This window comes from Castor canadensis, chromosome 7 (assembly GCF_047511655.1).
Source record: "Castor canadensis chromosome 7, mCasCan1.hap1v2, whole genome shotgun sequence".
NCBI lineage: Eukaryota > Metazoa > Chordata > Mammalia > Rodentia > Castoridae > Castor > Castor canadensis.
Window position 1 is genome coordinate 67366548 of NC_133392.1, and position 18494 is coordinate 67385041.

General features: G+C 45.7%; 1 protein-coding gene across 2 annotated transcripts in view; it reads right to left on the reverse strand.

Moving 5' to 3' along the window:
• Positions 1 to 985: 985 nt before the first annotated feature.
• Polr3a (RNA polymerase III subunit A) overlaps positions 986 to 18494 on the reverse strand; it is a 60101-nt gene continuing 42592 nt past the window's right edge. The window contains exon 31 of one of the 2 annotated variants that reach the window (XM_074079279.1): positions 986 to 1257. In XM_074079279.1, the coding sequence (XP_073935380.1) occupies positions 1238 to 1257 (20 nt within the window). In that variant the 3' untranslated portion in view covers positions 986 to 1237. Of the gene's footprint in view, positions 1258 to 16484; positions 17085 to 18494 lie in introns of those variants that run through there. The other variant, XM_020157363.2, reaches the window with a different exon arrangement.

The window sequence follows — 18494 nt, forward strand, 5'->3', positions numbered from 1 at the left end:
AATGGAGTAAGTGCTACATGGGGGTGGAGTGAGTCATTAAGCAGACAGGGAAGGAAGAAGGAAAAAAAGGACATTCGTTGTCTCCCTTCACTGTCACAACAGCGCCAACACATCCTCCCTTCCTGCCTCTCTCACATTCAGAAAAGTATGTGTAGTTTCATTTGCCAAAGCAAATGCCCTTGATCTCACCCTTCTCTCCCCCCACCACCTCCAGGGTAAGAAATAGAACCTCATGGTCCCCTTCATTGACAGTATCACAGCAGCCTCTCTTGCCCTCATCCCACCTCTATTCTGAATGGGAGGAGGGTGGGGGGAGTTGTCCTTGCTTTCCTTAAGTTGTTTGGCCATGGATGTCTATGTCACTAGACAACACATTGTCCAGAGTTGCCTGGTTTTGAATTTCCTAAGGCTGCACGTTCTCTTCTGTGGCTTGCTCTGGTGCAACATGACTTTCTGGAGTTTTCCCTGTGGATGCTTATCGCCGCTCATCCATTCTCACTGCCTCATGGGCCATTCTAGTGTGTAAACAAACCAGAGTTTACTTAGCCATGGTCCTGTGGATGGTCATTTGGATTGTGTCCAGTGTTTGGCGATGAGTAACACTGCTGCTATCTAGCGCCTCCCCCTGCCATGCATGCATCTTTAATATATTTCAGAAAAGTTGCTGGACCATGGCGTTCGTGATTTTCAACTTTGTGGGTTAATGTTTCATTGTTTTCTGAAGGCTTTGTAGCTGCTTCTAGGAGCTCTCATCTCAAGTTTATCTTACTGGAGCCACGATGGTGGTCATTGGTAACAGGACTGTAACACCAATTAAACTTCCTTGCTTTCATCTAGGAGAGAGTTCTGGGAAGCTGATGCTGAATGGTGCCCAAAGAACACAGAGAAGGAGTAAGTTCAAAGTTTATTGGATACTGTAACAGTTTAAATTATGTTTTGCTGTGGGTGACAGAAATCCCCAAATAACAGTAGACTAAACAAGATACAATTACATTCCTCTTCCACAGAAATGAAGGCTAGAAGTCAGCTCTCCCAGCTTGTATAGTGCTCCATAGTACAGGTTCCTTTGATCTTGTTCCACGGCTCTCTGTATATGACGAGCTGCTTGAGCTCCAGCCATCATGTCTGTATCCTCGCCAACCAGAAACAGGAAAGAAGCTGATGGTGGCCCAGGCTTGCAACCCCAGTATTCTGGAGCCTGAGGCTGGAGAATGGGGAGTTCCAGGCCAGCCCAGGGCTATAACAGGAAGACTCTGTCTAAAAAAAAAGGAAGAAGGAAAAGTTACATAGACATTTAACAAAGTCAGGTCTCTCAGGATCACAAAATAGCCTAGGAAGCCATGGAGCCACACGCCAGTTTTAAAGTCAAATTTTCCCTGTTATACTCTTGCCATCCTCCTCTCTGGGTCCTCATCTGGATTCTCTAAGGTTGGAGCCTTTCTCTGCAGCCTCTCCTAAGGAACTCCTACCTATATACCTTTTGCTACATACACACAGCGTTGAAACCCACATGGGGTAGTCTAGAAGCCACACATGCAATCCAGGTACATTTGTCCCAAAATTTGAACTCAGGACTTTATGCTTGCTAGGCAGGCGCTCTACCACTTGAGCCACTCCGCCAGCCCTGTTTTTGTGTTGGTTTTTTTTCAAGATAGGGTCTGGCAAACTATTTGCCCAGGCTGGCTTTGAACTGAGATCCTCATGATCTCTGTCTTCTAAGTAGCTATGATCACAGACGTGAGCCTCCAGCACCCCTGCAGGAAATCCCTTTGTAATATCCCAGAATTCCCTGACCCAAAAGCCTCCTGAGGCTCCTAACTGCTGGGAAAGCAGAGCCCAACTCCTGCCTGGTTTGTAATCAAACCCCTACCTACCATTCAAGCTTCAGCTGTGACCTTTGCCCAACAGGAACCAAAATATAATAAATGACTACAACGATTTTAATAATACCAAAAGTTACCATTACTTGACTGCCAGTTCCTGTGTTGGGTTACTCATCTCCTACAACGTGGGTATTCTTTCATTTTACTGAGGAGGGACATGAGGCCAAAGAGGAGAGGGATGTTTTGCCAAAGTCATGAAAGTGGTTAAGTTTGAGAACCAGAATTCTCTGGTATGGTCAGATCTTCTCATTTTTCCAAAGTCCAGCTCAGTGTTCTTCCTCCATAGCCTACCCTTCCCACCAGCATATGAAACTAGATGCCTGCTCCTCGCTGCTTCCTGTCTGGCATTTGTGCTCATTTACAGCACTTTCCAACAAGTCTTCAGCAAATTGTCACTAGGCACCCATAATGTCCACGTGTTATGTTGTGGCTGGGTCCCTTCTCTCTGCCCATGTATATGTGGGTATGTTGTTGAAAGGAATGATGTATTACTCTGTGAAAAAAAAGTCCTTAAAATTATTATCATCATCATTATAAACTGTGTGATAAGGTCTATGTAATGACAGTTGCCCTCAGCTGGGCACCAGAGGCTCACACCTGTAATCCCAGCTACTCAGGAGGCAGAAATCAGGAGGATCTCGGTTTGAAGTCAACCCCAGGCAAATAGTTTTCGAGATCCCTATCTTGAAAATACTCAGCACAAAGCCGGGTTGACAGAGTGGCTCAAGTGATGGAGTGCCTATCTAGCAAGCATTAGACCCTGAGTTCAAACCCTAGTACCACCAAAAAAAGAAAAAAGAAAAGAAAACAAGGTTACCCGCATAGCCACTTTTATGTGTGCAGTTCAGTGATGTTCATATTGTGCAAGCAATCTCCAGAACTCTTTCCATCTTGCAAAGCTGCAACTTGGTGCCCATTAAACAGTAACTTTCCATTGCTCCCTCCCCTCACCCCTGGCAACCACCATTCTCCTTTCTGTCTATGAATTTGACCACTCTAGGTTCCTTACGTAAGTGGAGTCATGCAGTGTTTGTCACTTAGCACAACATCCCCAAGATGTCCACATTGTAGCATGTTCAAAATGTCCTTCCTTCTTTGGGCGTGAGTAATATTCCACTGCATGTACACCACAGTTGTTTCTCCATTCATCCATTAATGGGCACTTGGGTTGCTTCTGCCTTTTGGCTAGTGTGAACAATGCTGCTAAGGCACGTGGGTGTGCACACATCTCTGAGACCCTGCTTTCAAGTCTCATCTCCATATACCTTGAAGGGGAATTGCTGGGTAACGTATAAGTCTGTGTTTAGGTTTTTGGAGAATCCCATACGGCTTTCCACAGTGGCTGCACTATTTTACCTTCCTCCCAAGAGTGCACAAGGGTCTGTTTTTTCCGTATCCTAGCCAACACCTATTATTTTCTGTTTGCTTTTCCCCATAGTAGCCATCTTTTTCTTTCTCTCTTTCTTTCTTTCTCTCTCCTTTTTTTCATATTCTTTTTTGAAACAGTATCTTGCTATGTAGCCCAGGCTGGCTTCAAACTCACTGAGATTACAGCCTGAGCCACCAGGACTGGCTCCCAAAACAGCCATCTTATAGAGGTGAGGTGGTTTATTCTTTAAAATTATTCCCAAACTGAGTCTAGACCCTGGCACATTAGAGTATTCATAGAGTGAATGAAAAAGTAAATTCAACAGTTGAGGTAGCTCTGTTTTTCAGGGTTTGCTCAATGAAGAAACAGTTTCTGAGAGCCCAGTATCTTGTCCAAAGTCAAGAACTTGAATTTGAATTGTCTGAGTGCAAACATGTTCTTTATGAACAGTGGCCTCCCTCTGAACCTCAGGGTTTTGTTCCTGCCTGCCAGGCTCCAAAGGCCCTTTTGTCTTCTGGACGAGCAGCTTCTTCCAATAGTGGAGTCACCTGCACAGAATCACCTCCCCAACCTGGTTCCAGCCTACAGAAGTCAAAAAAAAAAAAAATCTAGGAGAAAAACCCACAGCATACAAAATCTAAGGACCCCAACCATCCCCAGTCTGCCAGAGATACTCAAGAGGCAGGTGTGGGGTGGGGACAGGAGCCTGACCAGCTCTTCCTTCCCACCCCCTGTGCTCAGGGGCAGAGCAAGTCCCATTAAAGCCACACTCCCAGGCCAAGTTGAAAGATGAACCAAATGCTGCCTCTGCCTCAGGAGAACTCCTCCGGATGCCTGCAGGCTTAGACTGGGCTGAGTCACTTCCTCGCCTTAATTCTCCCCTAATACCTTCCCTTTCTCCTCAGCTTTACTCAGGCACCACCGTCTGGGTGTGGAATGTCTGGGGAAGCCGCACAGGTGGGTCGGTTGAGCTGTCTGCCCAGCTATTACACTCAGGGCTGTGGATAGAGGATGTGGGGGCAAAAGTAAAGCCAGCTTTGTCTGCTGGCTCTGAATTGCATCCTAATCCCCTCAGCAAGTTCGATGTCTGTAAACATGCCCACAGGTCAATGCTTCTAAGCAAGAGTCTCTCCTAGAGTCAGTGTGGAGCAGGAGGGGCTGGTAGAGGATGGAGAGGAACAGGAAAGGGGGAAGTGATGGCTGTTTTTCATCATTCCTTTCTCCCTCTCCTTGGGAAGCTCCTGCCTTGGGGAAAAGGCTGCATCCTGGAAGGTCAAGTTTGATGTTAGGTTATTAGGATGGTTCTATGATATGAGTGTGTTCCCCAAAACTCATGTGTTGGAAACTTAATCCCCAATTTCATGTTCACAGTATTTGGGGACAGGCCTTTGGGAGGTAATGACAGTTTTGATGAAGATGGGGCTTCTATGACGGCATTAGTAGCTTTATTTATTTTAGTATACTGGGATTTGAACTCAGGGCCAACACCTTGAGCCACTTCACCAGCCCTTTTTTCTGATGGGTTTTTCAAGATAGGGTCTTGCGAACTATTTGCCTGGGCTGGCTGTGAACTGTCATCCTCCTGATTTCTGCCTCCTGAGAAGCTAGGATTACAGGTATGAGCCACCAGCACCCGACAAAGTTTTCATTTTTATTCAACTTTTCATTCACATAGCTTTAAGGAGTCAAACAGTGGTGTGCGGAAAAGAGCCTTCTCCTCCCTCATCAGAGATCTCCACCTTCAGTGTTTACACCTTGTTCTTTTGGCATTTATCTTCATTTCTCTCAATACAATGATTTTTCAGTTTGGGACACAATTTGTTGTCATCTTCACTTCAACAACTCACTCATCCTTTCCAGCCCTTATATATAGTCACATAATAATTTGGTTAGAGAAACAGTCTACATTATTACCACGATATGACCTCTATTCCCATGTAGTTTTTTTTTTTCCAGTGCTGGAGATCGAACCCAGGGACTTGTGCATGCTAGGTAAGTGCTCTACCACTGAGCTATACCCTCGGCCCAGCATTTATTCACACTATAAACCATGTGATGGACTCTATTTCTCATTTTACGCACAATTTTTTATTTCCCCTGAAACTAATAATTATCATCCCCCTGACACACTTAGTTTTCTATATGCTCAATGACAAACTCTTTCAGATGTTCCATTATGCTGCACACTCAGTGGGTCCTTTTAATTTAGAAGTATATGCCCTTTGGTTTTGGATGATTTTTCATCAGGTATTTCTTTTTTTTCTTCACACAATTTTCTGTTTTTCTTCCCTGTTCCCAACCCCCAGAACTCCTCAAAGTTGAGCCTGACAGGCACTGGTGGGTGGCTCACACATGTCATCCTAGTAACTTGGGAGGCTGAGATCAGGAGGATTGTGGTTTGAGGCCATCTTGCGCAAATAATTCAAAAGTCCCATCTCTAAAAAAATAACCAGGACAAAATAGACTGGAGGTGTGGCTCAGGCACTAAGCATGAAGCCCTGAGTTCAAACCCCAGTTCCAAAAAAGAAAAAAAAAAAAGCTGAGGCTCTTAGAGTAGTCCTCTAATTTCTCTATGTATTCCCATATCTATATTTTTGCATGCCTTTTTTCACAGTAACTTTTAAAAACTGTGTATGTGTGATGTTGGGAGTTGAACTCAGGTTCATGGCCTCACACTTGCTAGGTGGGTGCTCTATCACTTGAGCCAAGCATCTACCATGTCAGAACATCATTTTAAGAGGCAATACCGGGGGCCGGGAATGGAGCTTCAGTGGTAGAGCACTGGCCTACCATGTACAAGGCCCTAGGCTTCATCTTCAACACTGTCAAAAAAAGGCCGGGGGAAGCCCGGGACAGCATGGAACAAACCCAGCAGGTGCTCTCTACATATCTCTACATAGGAAAAGCAGAGAAGGGTGGCTGTTGACAGCTTTTTTTTTTTTTTTTGGTGGCACTGGAGTTTGAACTCAGGGCTTCACACTGGCTAGGCAGGTGCTCTACCATTTGAGCCACTCCATCACTCCTTTTTTGTGTTGATTATTTTCAAGATAGGGTCTCACGAACTTTTTGCCTGGGGCTGGCCTGGAACCCTGCTCCTCCTGATCTCTCTGCCTCCTGAGTAGTTAGGATTACAGGGGTGAGCCACCAGCACCTAACTTTGAGACCTGTCTTGATGGATATGAGATGTCCATACTCTCTGTACTGCATAATGTAAAGGGCATGAGATTTTGGCCAACCCAATACTTAAATTCCCCTTCCTTCACTGTGTCAAGTCCCTGGTTTCCTTCTTGTCCCTGGTTCCCTGGTGGCAGCATGGCTGACTGGAGAATGGAGAAATCCTATTTTGGCATTTGGGGCTGAGGTAGCACCAGGTCCACTGGCACAGTGACCAGCTCCCTGACTGGACCAAGTATTGGGTGTGATCAACTGGGTCTCTGCTGCCAATCACCCTTGGTTTTTGTCCATTTTCTCATCCTGGGTTTCCAGCCTTCATGATGATTCTTTGAAGAAAAACAAAACTTCCCGGCTTCATTAGCCAGATTTGGTTTCTATTTTTTTGTTACCTGGAACTCTGATTAATACAGCTGGTGCCAAAAATGTGAATTATCAAAAACAGGACAATGAGGTTTGAAGCACCAGTGGGACTGAGGCGACACAGTGAGTCCACTTGTTCTCCTGGCTTTAAGAGTAGGTAGCTTGCAAAAAAAAGAAAAAAAAGAAGAAACAGTGACAAAAAGTTGAACCTCAAGAGTGAACAAAGAAGTTATGAATTCGAATAGAACATTTTGTCCTGTGCCATTAGCAACTGTACGCACGTTTATAGCACATACATGCGTGGATAGTGAAATGGCGTCGAAGGATCTCAGGTCTTATGAATAATGGCGTTAGGGACATTTGCGCACTGGGGTTGGCACGCAGGGCCTTGCACATGCTAGGCAAGCACTCTACCACTTGAGCCACATACCCCAGCCCAGTTAGGGACATTCTGTATACATTTTTTATGTGGAGAGAGATTCATTTCTCTTGAATATGTGGTAACTATGTGTTTAATCTTTTAAGGAACTGTCAGTGTCCAAAAGTTTGACATTCCCCTCTAGCAGGGTCTGAGGATTCTGATTTTGTAACATCCTTGTGACATTTGTCTGTCTTCTTGATTCTAGTCACTTTAGTGGTTGTGAGGGGTATCTCATTGTGGTTTGGTGGTGGTGGTGGTGTTTGTTTTTGAGACAGGATCTCATTGTGTAACCCAGGCTGGCCTAGAACTTTCAATCTTCCAGCCTCCACCTTCTGCACCTTCTGAGTGCTGGGATTACAGATGTGTGCCACCTCCTGGTAACCTCATCGTAGTTTGATTTGCATTTTTTTTTCAGCACTGAAGTTTGACCTCAGGACCTGCCTCACACTTGCTAGGCAGGTGCTCGACCACTTGAGCCACTCCACCAGCCCTGTTTTTGTGTTGGATATTTTAGAGCTGGGTCTCAAGAACTATTTTTCCAGTCTGGCCTTGAACTGTGATCCTCCTGATCTCTGCTTCCTGAATAGCCAGGATTACTGGTGTGAGCCACCAGTGCCCACTTTTTTTTTTTTTTTTTGGTGGCTGGTGTTCCTCCCTTACTTATCCCATGTGGATAATGAAATGGTCAAAGGTCTTCAAAGGTTCCTGAGGGCTGTTTTTACCCCTTTCTCTTCCTTTTCCTCTCACTGCACTCCCTAATGCTTACTGACAGTTTGAATCTTCAGGATCCTGAGGGAAATCCTTAGTGAGCCCAGAATGTGAAGCCACAGGGATCTTCGCCTTTATCTGACCCAAACTGCCCCTTTTACATTCGAGGAAACTGAGGCCCACAGAGACGATTACCTAAAGGAGGTTGGCTTACTGTCAAGAATCCAGACTCACCCAAGTACTAAGCTAAGGCCTGATTCCTATTGGTTTGAGGATAGGAAATATTTAACATAGTAAACGATTTTTTTTTTCCTCCAGTACTGGTGTTTGAATTCAGTGTATCAAATTTGCTAGGCAAGTACCACTTGAGCCATGCTCCGACTCTTTGCTTTATTTTTTTATTTTTTGAATAGGGTCTTGCATTTTTGCCCAGGCTGGCCTGGACAATGAGTGATCTTTTTTTTTTATTTCCAGCTTTTTTTTTTAAATTGTTGTGCTGGTTGGGGGTACACTGTAGCATTTACAAAGGTTTTACAATGTGTCAAATATTTCATACTTGAATTCTCCCACTCCACTTCTCTCATCTCCCTCCCCCATGAGCAATCTTCTTTACACTTCCAGAGTAGCTGGGATGACAAGCGTGTACCACCACACCCAGCTTCCTTTTTTATTAGTTGAGATGGGATCTCATTAACTTTTTGCCTGGGCTGGCCTGGAACTTCCACCCTCCTGATCTCCACCTCCCAAGTAGCTGGGATTATAGTGTGAGCCACCACACCTGGCTTCAGTAAGTGCCTTCTTCAGTTTTAAGAATAGCTAATATTTACATGCTATGATAAAATAAATTCAAACATTACAAAGGCATATACAATGAAAAATAAGTCTTCCGCCCTTCCTGGGAACCACCACTGCCACCAGTGTCTTGCCTTCCTTTCAGGCCTCTTGTATGCATGTGACAAAAGTTATTTATCACATGGGACTTTAGTTTGGTGGAGATCATTAAATCCCTTGCCTTTCTAAGCTGGTCTTTCCCGTTTTGCTCCTTCGGCCCCTTTCTTATGCCAGCACACAGACCACAGGGCAGTCTTATTTGTCCAACTCCCCCTTCCCAAGCCCCCTCAACCTGGTAATGATTTCCTATGGAGTCTCCCAGGTGTCTCCATGGGGACGTTTCCTGCTCCAGTCTCCATGGCAACTCTTCAGGTTGCTATGGTGACACTTAAGTGATTATTTGGAGACCCTTAAATAAATCACCCGTGGTGGGATATGCTAGAAGCATTTGGCTCTGGCTCTTGTGTTTGGGCCAGGGTTGGGGCCCAGGCCTGTGGAAGAAATGGGGGAAGAGGGGGGAAAAGTGGAGGTCAGGACCTATTGCCCTAGATCTAGCCCTGTGAAGGGCCTTCTCTGGGCAAAGTTGGAATTGAGTCTTTTTGCCAAGTGGTGTGGCATCAGGCTTGTGCCGTCACTGAATAAGGAGATGGTACAGCAGGGAGGCTCTTGAACCAGGATGGGGGCTCAGGATGAGGGGCAATCTCAAAGGAGCTATCCAGTGACCGGGCCCACCCCACACCTGCCTCTTGAGCATCTCTGGTGGACTGGGGATGGTTGGGGTCCTTGGATTTTGTATGCTGTGGGTTCAGGCTAAATTTGAAGCGGCAGTTTAGGGTTGAATTTCTTCCTTCCTTATTCATTCATTTGACTAATATATATTTCTGTGTATTTTTCTTGGCACTAGGGATTGAACCCAGGGCCTCTTGCATGCTAAGCATGCACTTACCACAGACCTGTACCTCCAGTCTAATATTTTTATTTTTTATTTACTTATAGTTTTTACCTGCCAAGATTTTAAAAAATTAATTAATTTTATTTTTGTTTTTGTGCTAGGGGTACATTGTGGCATTTATATTCTTGTAATATAGCAAATCCTTGAATACACCCCTCCATCACTCTTCCTATTTTTAAAGTACTTACTGTATGTAATGCACTGGGGATAAAGAGTGAATAAAACAAAACTCCCTGGGGGAGAGACAACTAGCCAAAGTGAATAAGCTGCAGCCCCACTGACCTCAGGCTGGGCCCTGGGCACTTTCACAGGCTCAGTTCCAGGTCACAGGACGATTACTTAACGGGAGGAGGAACTGGCTGGGTTTGAGACTCCATGAGCAGTGAGCAGCTTCTCCTGCCTCTTCTAACAGCACAGCTAAGCCACATGCAAAGCCATCCAGCCTCTGGATGCCTCACGGGATGCTCCAAAGTAGACATGGCTGGGAGTTTAATTTCCATGTACAGATGGGAAAAGTGAGACCCAGAGGAAGAAAGGCAATGTTGGGCAATGTGGTGACCAGAACACGAGTCTTGGACACCTTAGTCCATTTCTGCCAGAGCAGTGGACTTATTGCCAAGCCTGCAAATCCATACCATTCAAGTACAGTCTTCCAGAAGGCTGAAGGAGTTGCTTGTTTTGTACACCTGGGAGACAGGTGTGGGCTACATGGGAAAGACCTCAAACTTTATCACAATCCATTCAATGTGTGACAAAAGAATTGGTCAGGCCTATTCAGTGATGGGACAGCCAAAGGGGACAGGAACACAATTCTAATCCCTGACTTCCCCAGCCCATCAGGCTCTGCCAGGTATTGAAAATTAAGCACAATTCTTAAGTTTTCTAAGAAGAAGGTAAGACTTGAGACCACATTCCGGGGTCTCTCTGCCTTTTCTGAGTGTGGATCACATACCTTCAAATAGACCTTGGATTTGGGACTAGGTTCACAGGCAACAGGAAATGATTTCTGGTATGTTTAAGCCCCAAGAGGCACTTACTGGAAATTTCCTTGGTTAGTGAGGAGAGGAGCTTCGTGGCCAACCCTAGGCTATGTGGTATTGAGCATTTGAAACTGGAGATGTGGTGTTAGGTGTAAAACATAGAGTGGCTTTCCAAAACTTAGTGGGAAGGGTACAAAATATTGCATTGTTTTATTGAGGGTTGAAATGTTTTGGACCTATTGGGTTAAGTAAAATTCATGAAAAATTTCTCCAGCTTATTCGTTTTAATTACACATGTGGCTCGTTTTACAGCACTGTTGGGCAGTGTTGTGACTAGATTAGTTCCACAAGGGAAGGGTCTGTGGGCATTTTTGCAAATCACTCTTTATACTGGACCTGCATAGGGGTGAGAACGCAGCAGGTTGACATTTAGAACTGCCTTCTACTGATGGGGGAATATGATGTAACTTAAATGTCACTTACAGACAAGTGTATATAGATTATACAAACAATTTCAGAGTAACCTTTGTGAGAAAGGGATAGGGGAGAGCCAAGGATCAGAGTCTCAGTCCCTTTTTTCCTCTGGAGAGGTCCTTGGTCTTACCACAACCCAGCAATATTCCATTCCAAGGAATCTAGGAGGCTATTTTGTTCTTTGTCAAGTCAAAAACAACAACAACAACAACAACAACAGGTTCTGATATATGAGGCAGCAGTGATACGATCGCTTCTCACTTCCTGTCACCCGTTTCTTTGCTAACACAGCTCCTATTTTTAGCTAAGCACATAGCCACTCAGAGTACAAATGTTCTCCAGCTTCCCTGGAGCTGGGTTTGGCTACGTAAGTTCTGGCTGAGGGGATGTAAACAGAGTGTCAAGTGACTTTAGGGAACTTTCCTTAAAGGGCAGTGCTAGGCTTCTTTACCCCTTTCTCCTGGCTGGAAGGCTGGGAGTGGCCACCTTAAACCATGAGCAGTGAGGACAGGGTCATGCCTGAGGGACTGTGGAGTGGAAGACTGGGTCCCTCTCTGGCAACACTGTGAAACCACTGTATCAGCCCTGAAATGATCATTAGGACTGTTTACGTCAGAAAAGAGAATCCTATGTATTTAGGGATATGTCAACTTGCATTTTTGGTCATTTTGTCCTTCCTAATGACAGCAGCCTTCCTCTTTGGTAACTTTTTCCTGCTGTCCCTGGAAGGGACCACTCAACCACATTCGGAACAGAACACTCAAGTACTTTCCAGAACAAGGTCTGCTCCAAGATGACTTGATTTCCTTACCATTGGGTATTGATTAAAAAAAAAAAAGGCAAGACCTCCAGAAGGCACAAAATTAGAAAGGTACAACAGAACTCAGAGTGAAGAATAAGTCACATCTTACCTGTCCTTCACTCACCCAGTTTGTGTCCCAGAGGAAGCCATCATTGCTAGTTTTTAAAAATACATTCTTTGCTCACGGTTTTCAAATGGCAACCTCTTTTAAGGAGGGGAAAAAAAAGTCAAGTTCCAACTCAAGAGACACCCTGTTATATAATAAATCTAATAACCACATCAATATCCCTATCTATTAAAAAGTCCAGCTGAATGATTCTGATCTTACAACCTATGACTACAGAATAGAATCACACTGACTTTATGGTTAAATTAAAATGTTCATGCCTCAGCCCCATGACTGCCAGCCAGCACCCTTCTCTCACCTTCCTCCTTCTTGGTGTAAATGTTCTCTAGATTTACTGAGCAAATAGTGGGGCAGGTGCCATGTTTCAGGAGGCCAAATCTCCAAGACCACAAAGGATGGCTCCATCTGAGAGAACTGGAAAGGGCCAGAGAGCTAGGCAAGGTGGCACACATCTACAATCTGGCACTCAGAAGGCAGAGGTTTGAGGCCAGCCTAGACTACATAGTGAAACCCTGTATTAAAAAACCAAGTGCTGAACTGGTAGAGTGGTTCAAGCAGTAAGAGGGCCAGCCTAGCAGGCCCTGAGTTCAAACCCATGTCATAAAAACAAACAATAATAATAAAAAAAAAAAGACCAAAAAACTGGAGCTGGGGATATAGCTCAATGGTAAAGCACTTGCCTAATAGGCTCAAAGCGCTGGGTTCCACTCCCAACACTGGAGGTGGGGGAGGGGAGTGAAACTAATTCACCAGCTTGTGGTGCACACTAGGAAGGCTGAGGCAGGACAATGGTATTCAGCTGTGAAGTCAAAGCATGTTTTTGAGTAAATGTAGTAATGGTCACCACAACTGCAAACACTGAATTGGTACTGTACCAGGCATGGCACTAAGACCTTCACAGGCACACTCACACTGATGCCTCCCTCAGAATGACCCTGATGTAGACACTACTAAATGGGCCCTACCTTATACACGAGTAACATGAAGTGAGGGGGTAAGCCATTCGGGCAAGATGACCAGATAGAAAATGAGGGCTGGCACACAGAAGCCAGGCTCTTCACAAGATGCCCCTCACCAGATAGTGAACTCCACTCATGCCCAACTACCTGAGGGCCCAGCACACCCCTGGCAGAGCCCAGAAGCTAACAGCATTCTTGAATTTAAGTCCTCACAGTCACACTGCAAGGAGGTTGCTAAGGGAATGGTGGCATCTTTGCCGGTCATGGCAGGGTGCTGTGGAACACAGGCCCAAGGGAAGGCGGCCTTGGAACCCGAGGGATGTCTAGTTTCAGTAGGACCTCTCTTCACCTTTGCTGGGCATGTCATAATAAGCTTGTTCACAGGAACCAGGCCCTGGATTTTACAGCTTAACCTGGGTGTGCTGCACACTTCTGGACCAGGTTGGATCCTGAATTTACAGTGATACCTGATTGCCCGTTGTCTTTACTGCTGTACCCTAATGCCTATAACGGTATCTTGGATTTAGCAGGCCCTAAATCTTTGCTGCATGGATGAGTGAAAGAACAGATAAGCTAGACACTTGGTCTAGCAAGGTGGCACTTCCAGTACATGGAGATCCAGAGACCTCTGATTGCCTCCTGCTGAGGCTGACTTGGCTACATGGCAAGGGTGACTGTTTTTCCCACCTTTCTAAGTCACAGGGATGGGTGCTGTTCCCCTCCAGCACCTGGGAGAGTGGAATTGTGGCAGGGGGTATTTCCTGTTTAAAGAGTCAACGCGTACATGCAAATCCTAACTGCCATTTTACCACCCATAAGGGTGACTCTGCTGTAATTTTACATGCTAAGTTTTTTTCCTTTTTATGTTTTGGTAGACAAAGAGGTCTGCCAAGAGACAGCAAAAATTCAAGAAAAATAATCATTATAGCGTGTCAGGTCCAATCAGACATGAGTCAATGTGAATACATAAGGAGAAGCCCTGAAATAGAAACACCGTACCATAATTTAACCAACACAGACCCAGAAAGGCACCAGGATGTGTCTCCCACCCCCAAAGTGCTGAACAAAGCTGGGGGTTGTAATCAAATCAAGAGCTATCAATTCCTCTGGCACAGATGCAAAAAGGGAAGGGGCTGGAGAGAAATACCAAACTGCTCATGTATAAGATGGAATTTAAATGTTTTCCTTACTTCTTCCAAAGAGGTCCAGAGAATAAAATCTTTTAACCCTCTATTGAGCTTTTTTTTTTTTTTGGCAGTACCAGGGCTTGAACTCAGGACCTTGCGTTTATTAGGAACATGGTTCTATCGCTTGAGCCATGCCTCCAGCTCCATTGAGTTCACTCATAAGAATCCATGGATGCCTCTTCAATCTGGTTGGCATAAAGCTCAATGCCAAGGCAGAGCAAAGCCCATGGAGACAAATTCTGATACACAGGTATGGAACACAAAGGGGAACACATAGGGTTTGCCCACCAATGCTGCTGTTGGGGTAGGGTGGGGTCACAGCATGGTTGGCAGTACTAGGGAAGGGCCTTCTGACACATGACTTTCCACTGGGTGAGGTCATCCTTAACATAACCTTGAATCCCATGCCTAGTTTGCAACCAGTGTTGTGTGCTGATTAGCACCCACCAGCAATGCATCTTACACGGATGACAGTACACACCTGAGCACCTGCTGCCTCTACTACTCCCAAAAGCACATTCCTGCTAGCACCTCACTGCCATTCCAAGTGTGTCACAGAGTGGGCCTGGTGCTCCCAACTCCCTTCCACCACTCCTTGCCATGGCGTGTACTTTAGTGCTACTGGATGTGGTCAGGCTTGTGGCTTCTTTCCCAGGCAAGTGCTCAGGAAAGCAGCTCTGTGTAGAGGGTCCCTCTGTGGCTCTCCCTGTGTTATACAAGGAATAGCACCCTTGGTGAGGTTCCAAGTGTAAATCCTGAATTAATGTTGGTTAACGGCCTTAACTCTTCCTTGTGAACCAACCTAGCTCAATTCAATGGAGTGAAAGTTGTAGATTAATTTGGTGGATGCAGGGACCATAGAGGTAACCTATTTAATAGCATTTTAAGCCTGAGCTTTGGCCAAAAAATTCAGGTCAAGAATTGCTAACTCAGAATCTTATCAGAATGGGAGAGAGAGCACTCATTCTATCACTCATCCAAGAACCAATGGCTATGCTAAGCTCCCTAGCAGCATTAACTTGGCTTGGGATATCAACTAGGGGATGTCTAAAGAATCTAAGTGCAGTTGTATGTGTTAAGTACTTCAATTCTTTCAGCCTTGTTTACTTTTTCTTTTATCACATCCATCTCTTTAATTGCTCACCAATGAACTCATATCTCTTCATTTGGGCTGATGTTTCTTCCAGTGGCTGAGACAATTGGATGTACTGTGTCGTTACAGAAACAGACCTTCTGAAGTGCATGGATCCAAAACGTAGGGTCAAATCCTCACTTTCTGGTCACCTCTCTCCCCAGAGAGGAAGAGCAAGAACAATGGGACCCATGTGAGCAGGGGAGGGGTGGAGGACAGACCCACAGAATGTATTCCAGAGGGAAGGGAGCTGTACCCTTTGCCACTTTCCCCTGGCCATGGGCCAACCCCATTGAGCAAATTCAGCACAAAGAGCACATTGTCTCTAGAAGCAAATCCCTCCCAGAAGAGGAGCTATACTCATTTCTTTTCCAGCCCTGTCAAGCCCCCAGCAGTGATGCAATCTCTCGGCAGAAGCCTGAGCAATTGATTCAATGCAGTCTTTCCTGGGTACCTGCTCATTTCCTCCTCACAGCTTTAAGGTCTGCTTCTGTTGTCACAGGAGATTGACTCTTCAAGGAACCTGCTGTTGCAGCTGGCGCCCACCCCTGATGCAGGCCTCATTCCTTCTTCAGCATTTTTATTTCCTTACAGCTGGTGCTTGCCTTGGCCCAGGTGTGCCCTCACCCATCACTGCCCATGGGGTACTTTTTAGGCCTCCAGTTCTGCACTAGCCCTCATATTCTTCAGCTCTGGGAGGTAGGACAGACTTGAAGATACTTCAGAAAGGATGTGGATACCAGCACAAGGCAGTGTGGGTGACCTGGACCAGCTATATATACATCATCTCCACAGATAATGCCAGGCTCCAGACCATCCAATGCCATATGCTCCAAACTCAGTGAGGCTTCTACAGACCATGGGAGAATGGATCTGGCTCTTGTTACAAAGTACAGCTCCCTCTGGGGGCCAGAGGTAGATGACAACATAGCAGTAGGGGTTTCCACAGAAAGTGCTCAAAGCAGCTTGGGTCTCACAACAGTCTCAGCTCAGTTACAAATTCTAAATAGTTCTATTTGCTTAACCAGTTATTTTCAGTGACACTTTGATGCTGACTTTCTTGGTTTCTACAGCTTCTCAGCATCAAAAGTAAAACAAAAGAACAAAAATTCCAAATCCCTCAAATGGAATAAATAATAGTAACAATATTTACAAAGTATGTCACATGTACATTCCAGTATGACCAAGGAATGGAAAACCCAGGACATGTCCTGGCCTGTGTGGGGCTTAGACATCTCACAGTCAGGTGTGAAGACACATAGGGAGGCAATGGAGGGGATGCAGCAAGGTGGGATGCCTGGCTGGGGCCTCCTTATACATCCAGTGAGGCAGGAGGTGCTGGGCTACCCATAAAGAGGTAAGGAACAAATAATCAAATCCTCTGTTCTGAACTGTACTTTAGACAGTGAACTATTCCTTATCCAAGAGGTCCACTCCTGGGGATGCCAGGGCCTTCTCTGACCATGGGCACAGGCGGGGGCATCTGGGCTTCTGTCCCAAGGAGCACAAAGCTCTTCAAATCAGCTGCACACAGGACAAGGAGCCAAGGTCAGGCACAATCTCCTCTTCTCCTAGACTATGTGACAAGGGGGATGTGGAATTCACTTGTGTCAAAGATCAGCGGCCTCCTGGGAGGATCTGGGTCCCTGTCGGCCTTGTGGAGCAACTTGAAGAGCCCAGTCCCAATGTTCATTGGGATTCCCATGATGATGCACTCGGACACCCCTGCAAACAACCAGAATCAGGATCAGAGCTTCTCAACGTGCAGGGGGATTTTCACATGCTGGGGGGTGGGTAGGCGATGATGACAGACATGTACAACACAGCAAGGTGGGAAAGACTACTGATTTGGCGTGGAAGACTGGGATTTGAGGCATAGCTCCACTGCCCATCACCTGGATGGACTTGGCAAGTCACTTTCTATAAAAAGAAATGGCTGTAAAACAATGGTCCTGTATTGTGCTCTTGGATGGGGACAGGGACTTCTGCACCCTCGGGGAAGTACAAAACCTGCTCTGCTCACAACACAGCAGGTTGCTGGAGATCAAATCAGCTCAGTCAGTTCTTGCTCACCTGAGCCAAAGGCATTCTATCAGCTTAGTCTCTGTGAACACTCAACTTAGGGGCAAGTGTGAGGTCCTGAATTCAAGCCCCAGTACCAACAAAAACAGAAAAAAAGAAAAAGAAAACACTCAACCTAGCCAGCCAGGGTACTGAATGATGCTCAGAAAACTGAGTTTGCCACCCAGCACTTCCTTAGTGTAGGGTTTAGAAGAAAAACGAACTGAGGTGGTGATGAGCAGGTAATAATTTCCTTGGAAAACACAAAGGCTGGGTCAGGCTTACCAGTGCCTGAGCTGAGGAGACCACAGCCCTAATCAGAAGCCTCAGAAGACTGGCTCCCAATGAGTTCCAGGAATGAGGGGCACTGAAGATTCCCTCTCCACCTGCCAGTGAAGCTTCTATACTATGTTAACGCTGGCTAGGCACCAGGCTTTGAATTCTACAAGCAAGTACGTGGTGCCATGTCTTAGGCTTTGTGCTAATATGGAACCAGAGGCAAACAACCAAACTAAAAGTCAACACACAGCAAGAACTAAAACTGTCTTACGATGTGTGAAAGAACCAAGAGAACGGAAATCTCAAAGTGCAGTGGGGTGGCTGTGCCAGGCCTACACAGGCATAAGGCATGGAGAGGCTGCAGCACAGGCCAACTTTCTGTAGCAGGTGCTCTTGCTTTTGCGTTGGCCTTGGCCCTTTCCCATTTTCCTCTGTACCTCCCTCTTACCCTACCCCAATCTCTGCTTTTTCTTTCCCTTTATCCTTCTTTATCTCTCTCCCTCCATCTCCAACCTGTGTCCTTACAACCTTTTTTATGAGGTGCTGCAGATTGAGCCCAGGACCTCTTGCATGCCAGGCAACTGCCCTACTACTGAGCTACATCCAGTCCCAGTGTCCCTTGTGAGAGGAAAAATAGTGCAAGACGTGGTGGTGCATGCCTGTAATCTAGCACTCAGGAGGCTATGACAGGAAGATCATGAGTTCAGGCCAGCCTGGGCTATACCTCGAGGACCCTGTCTTGGTGGGGCAAAAAAAGTTAAGGAAAGGAGAAAGTTTATCTTTGGGGCAAAAAAT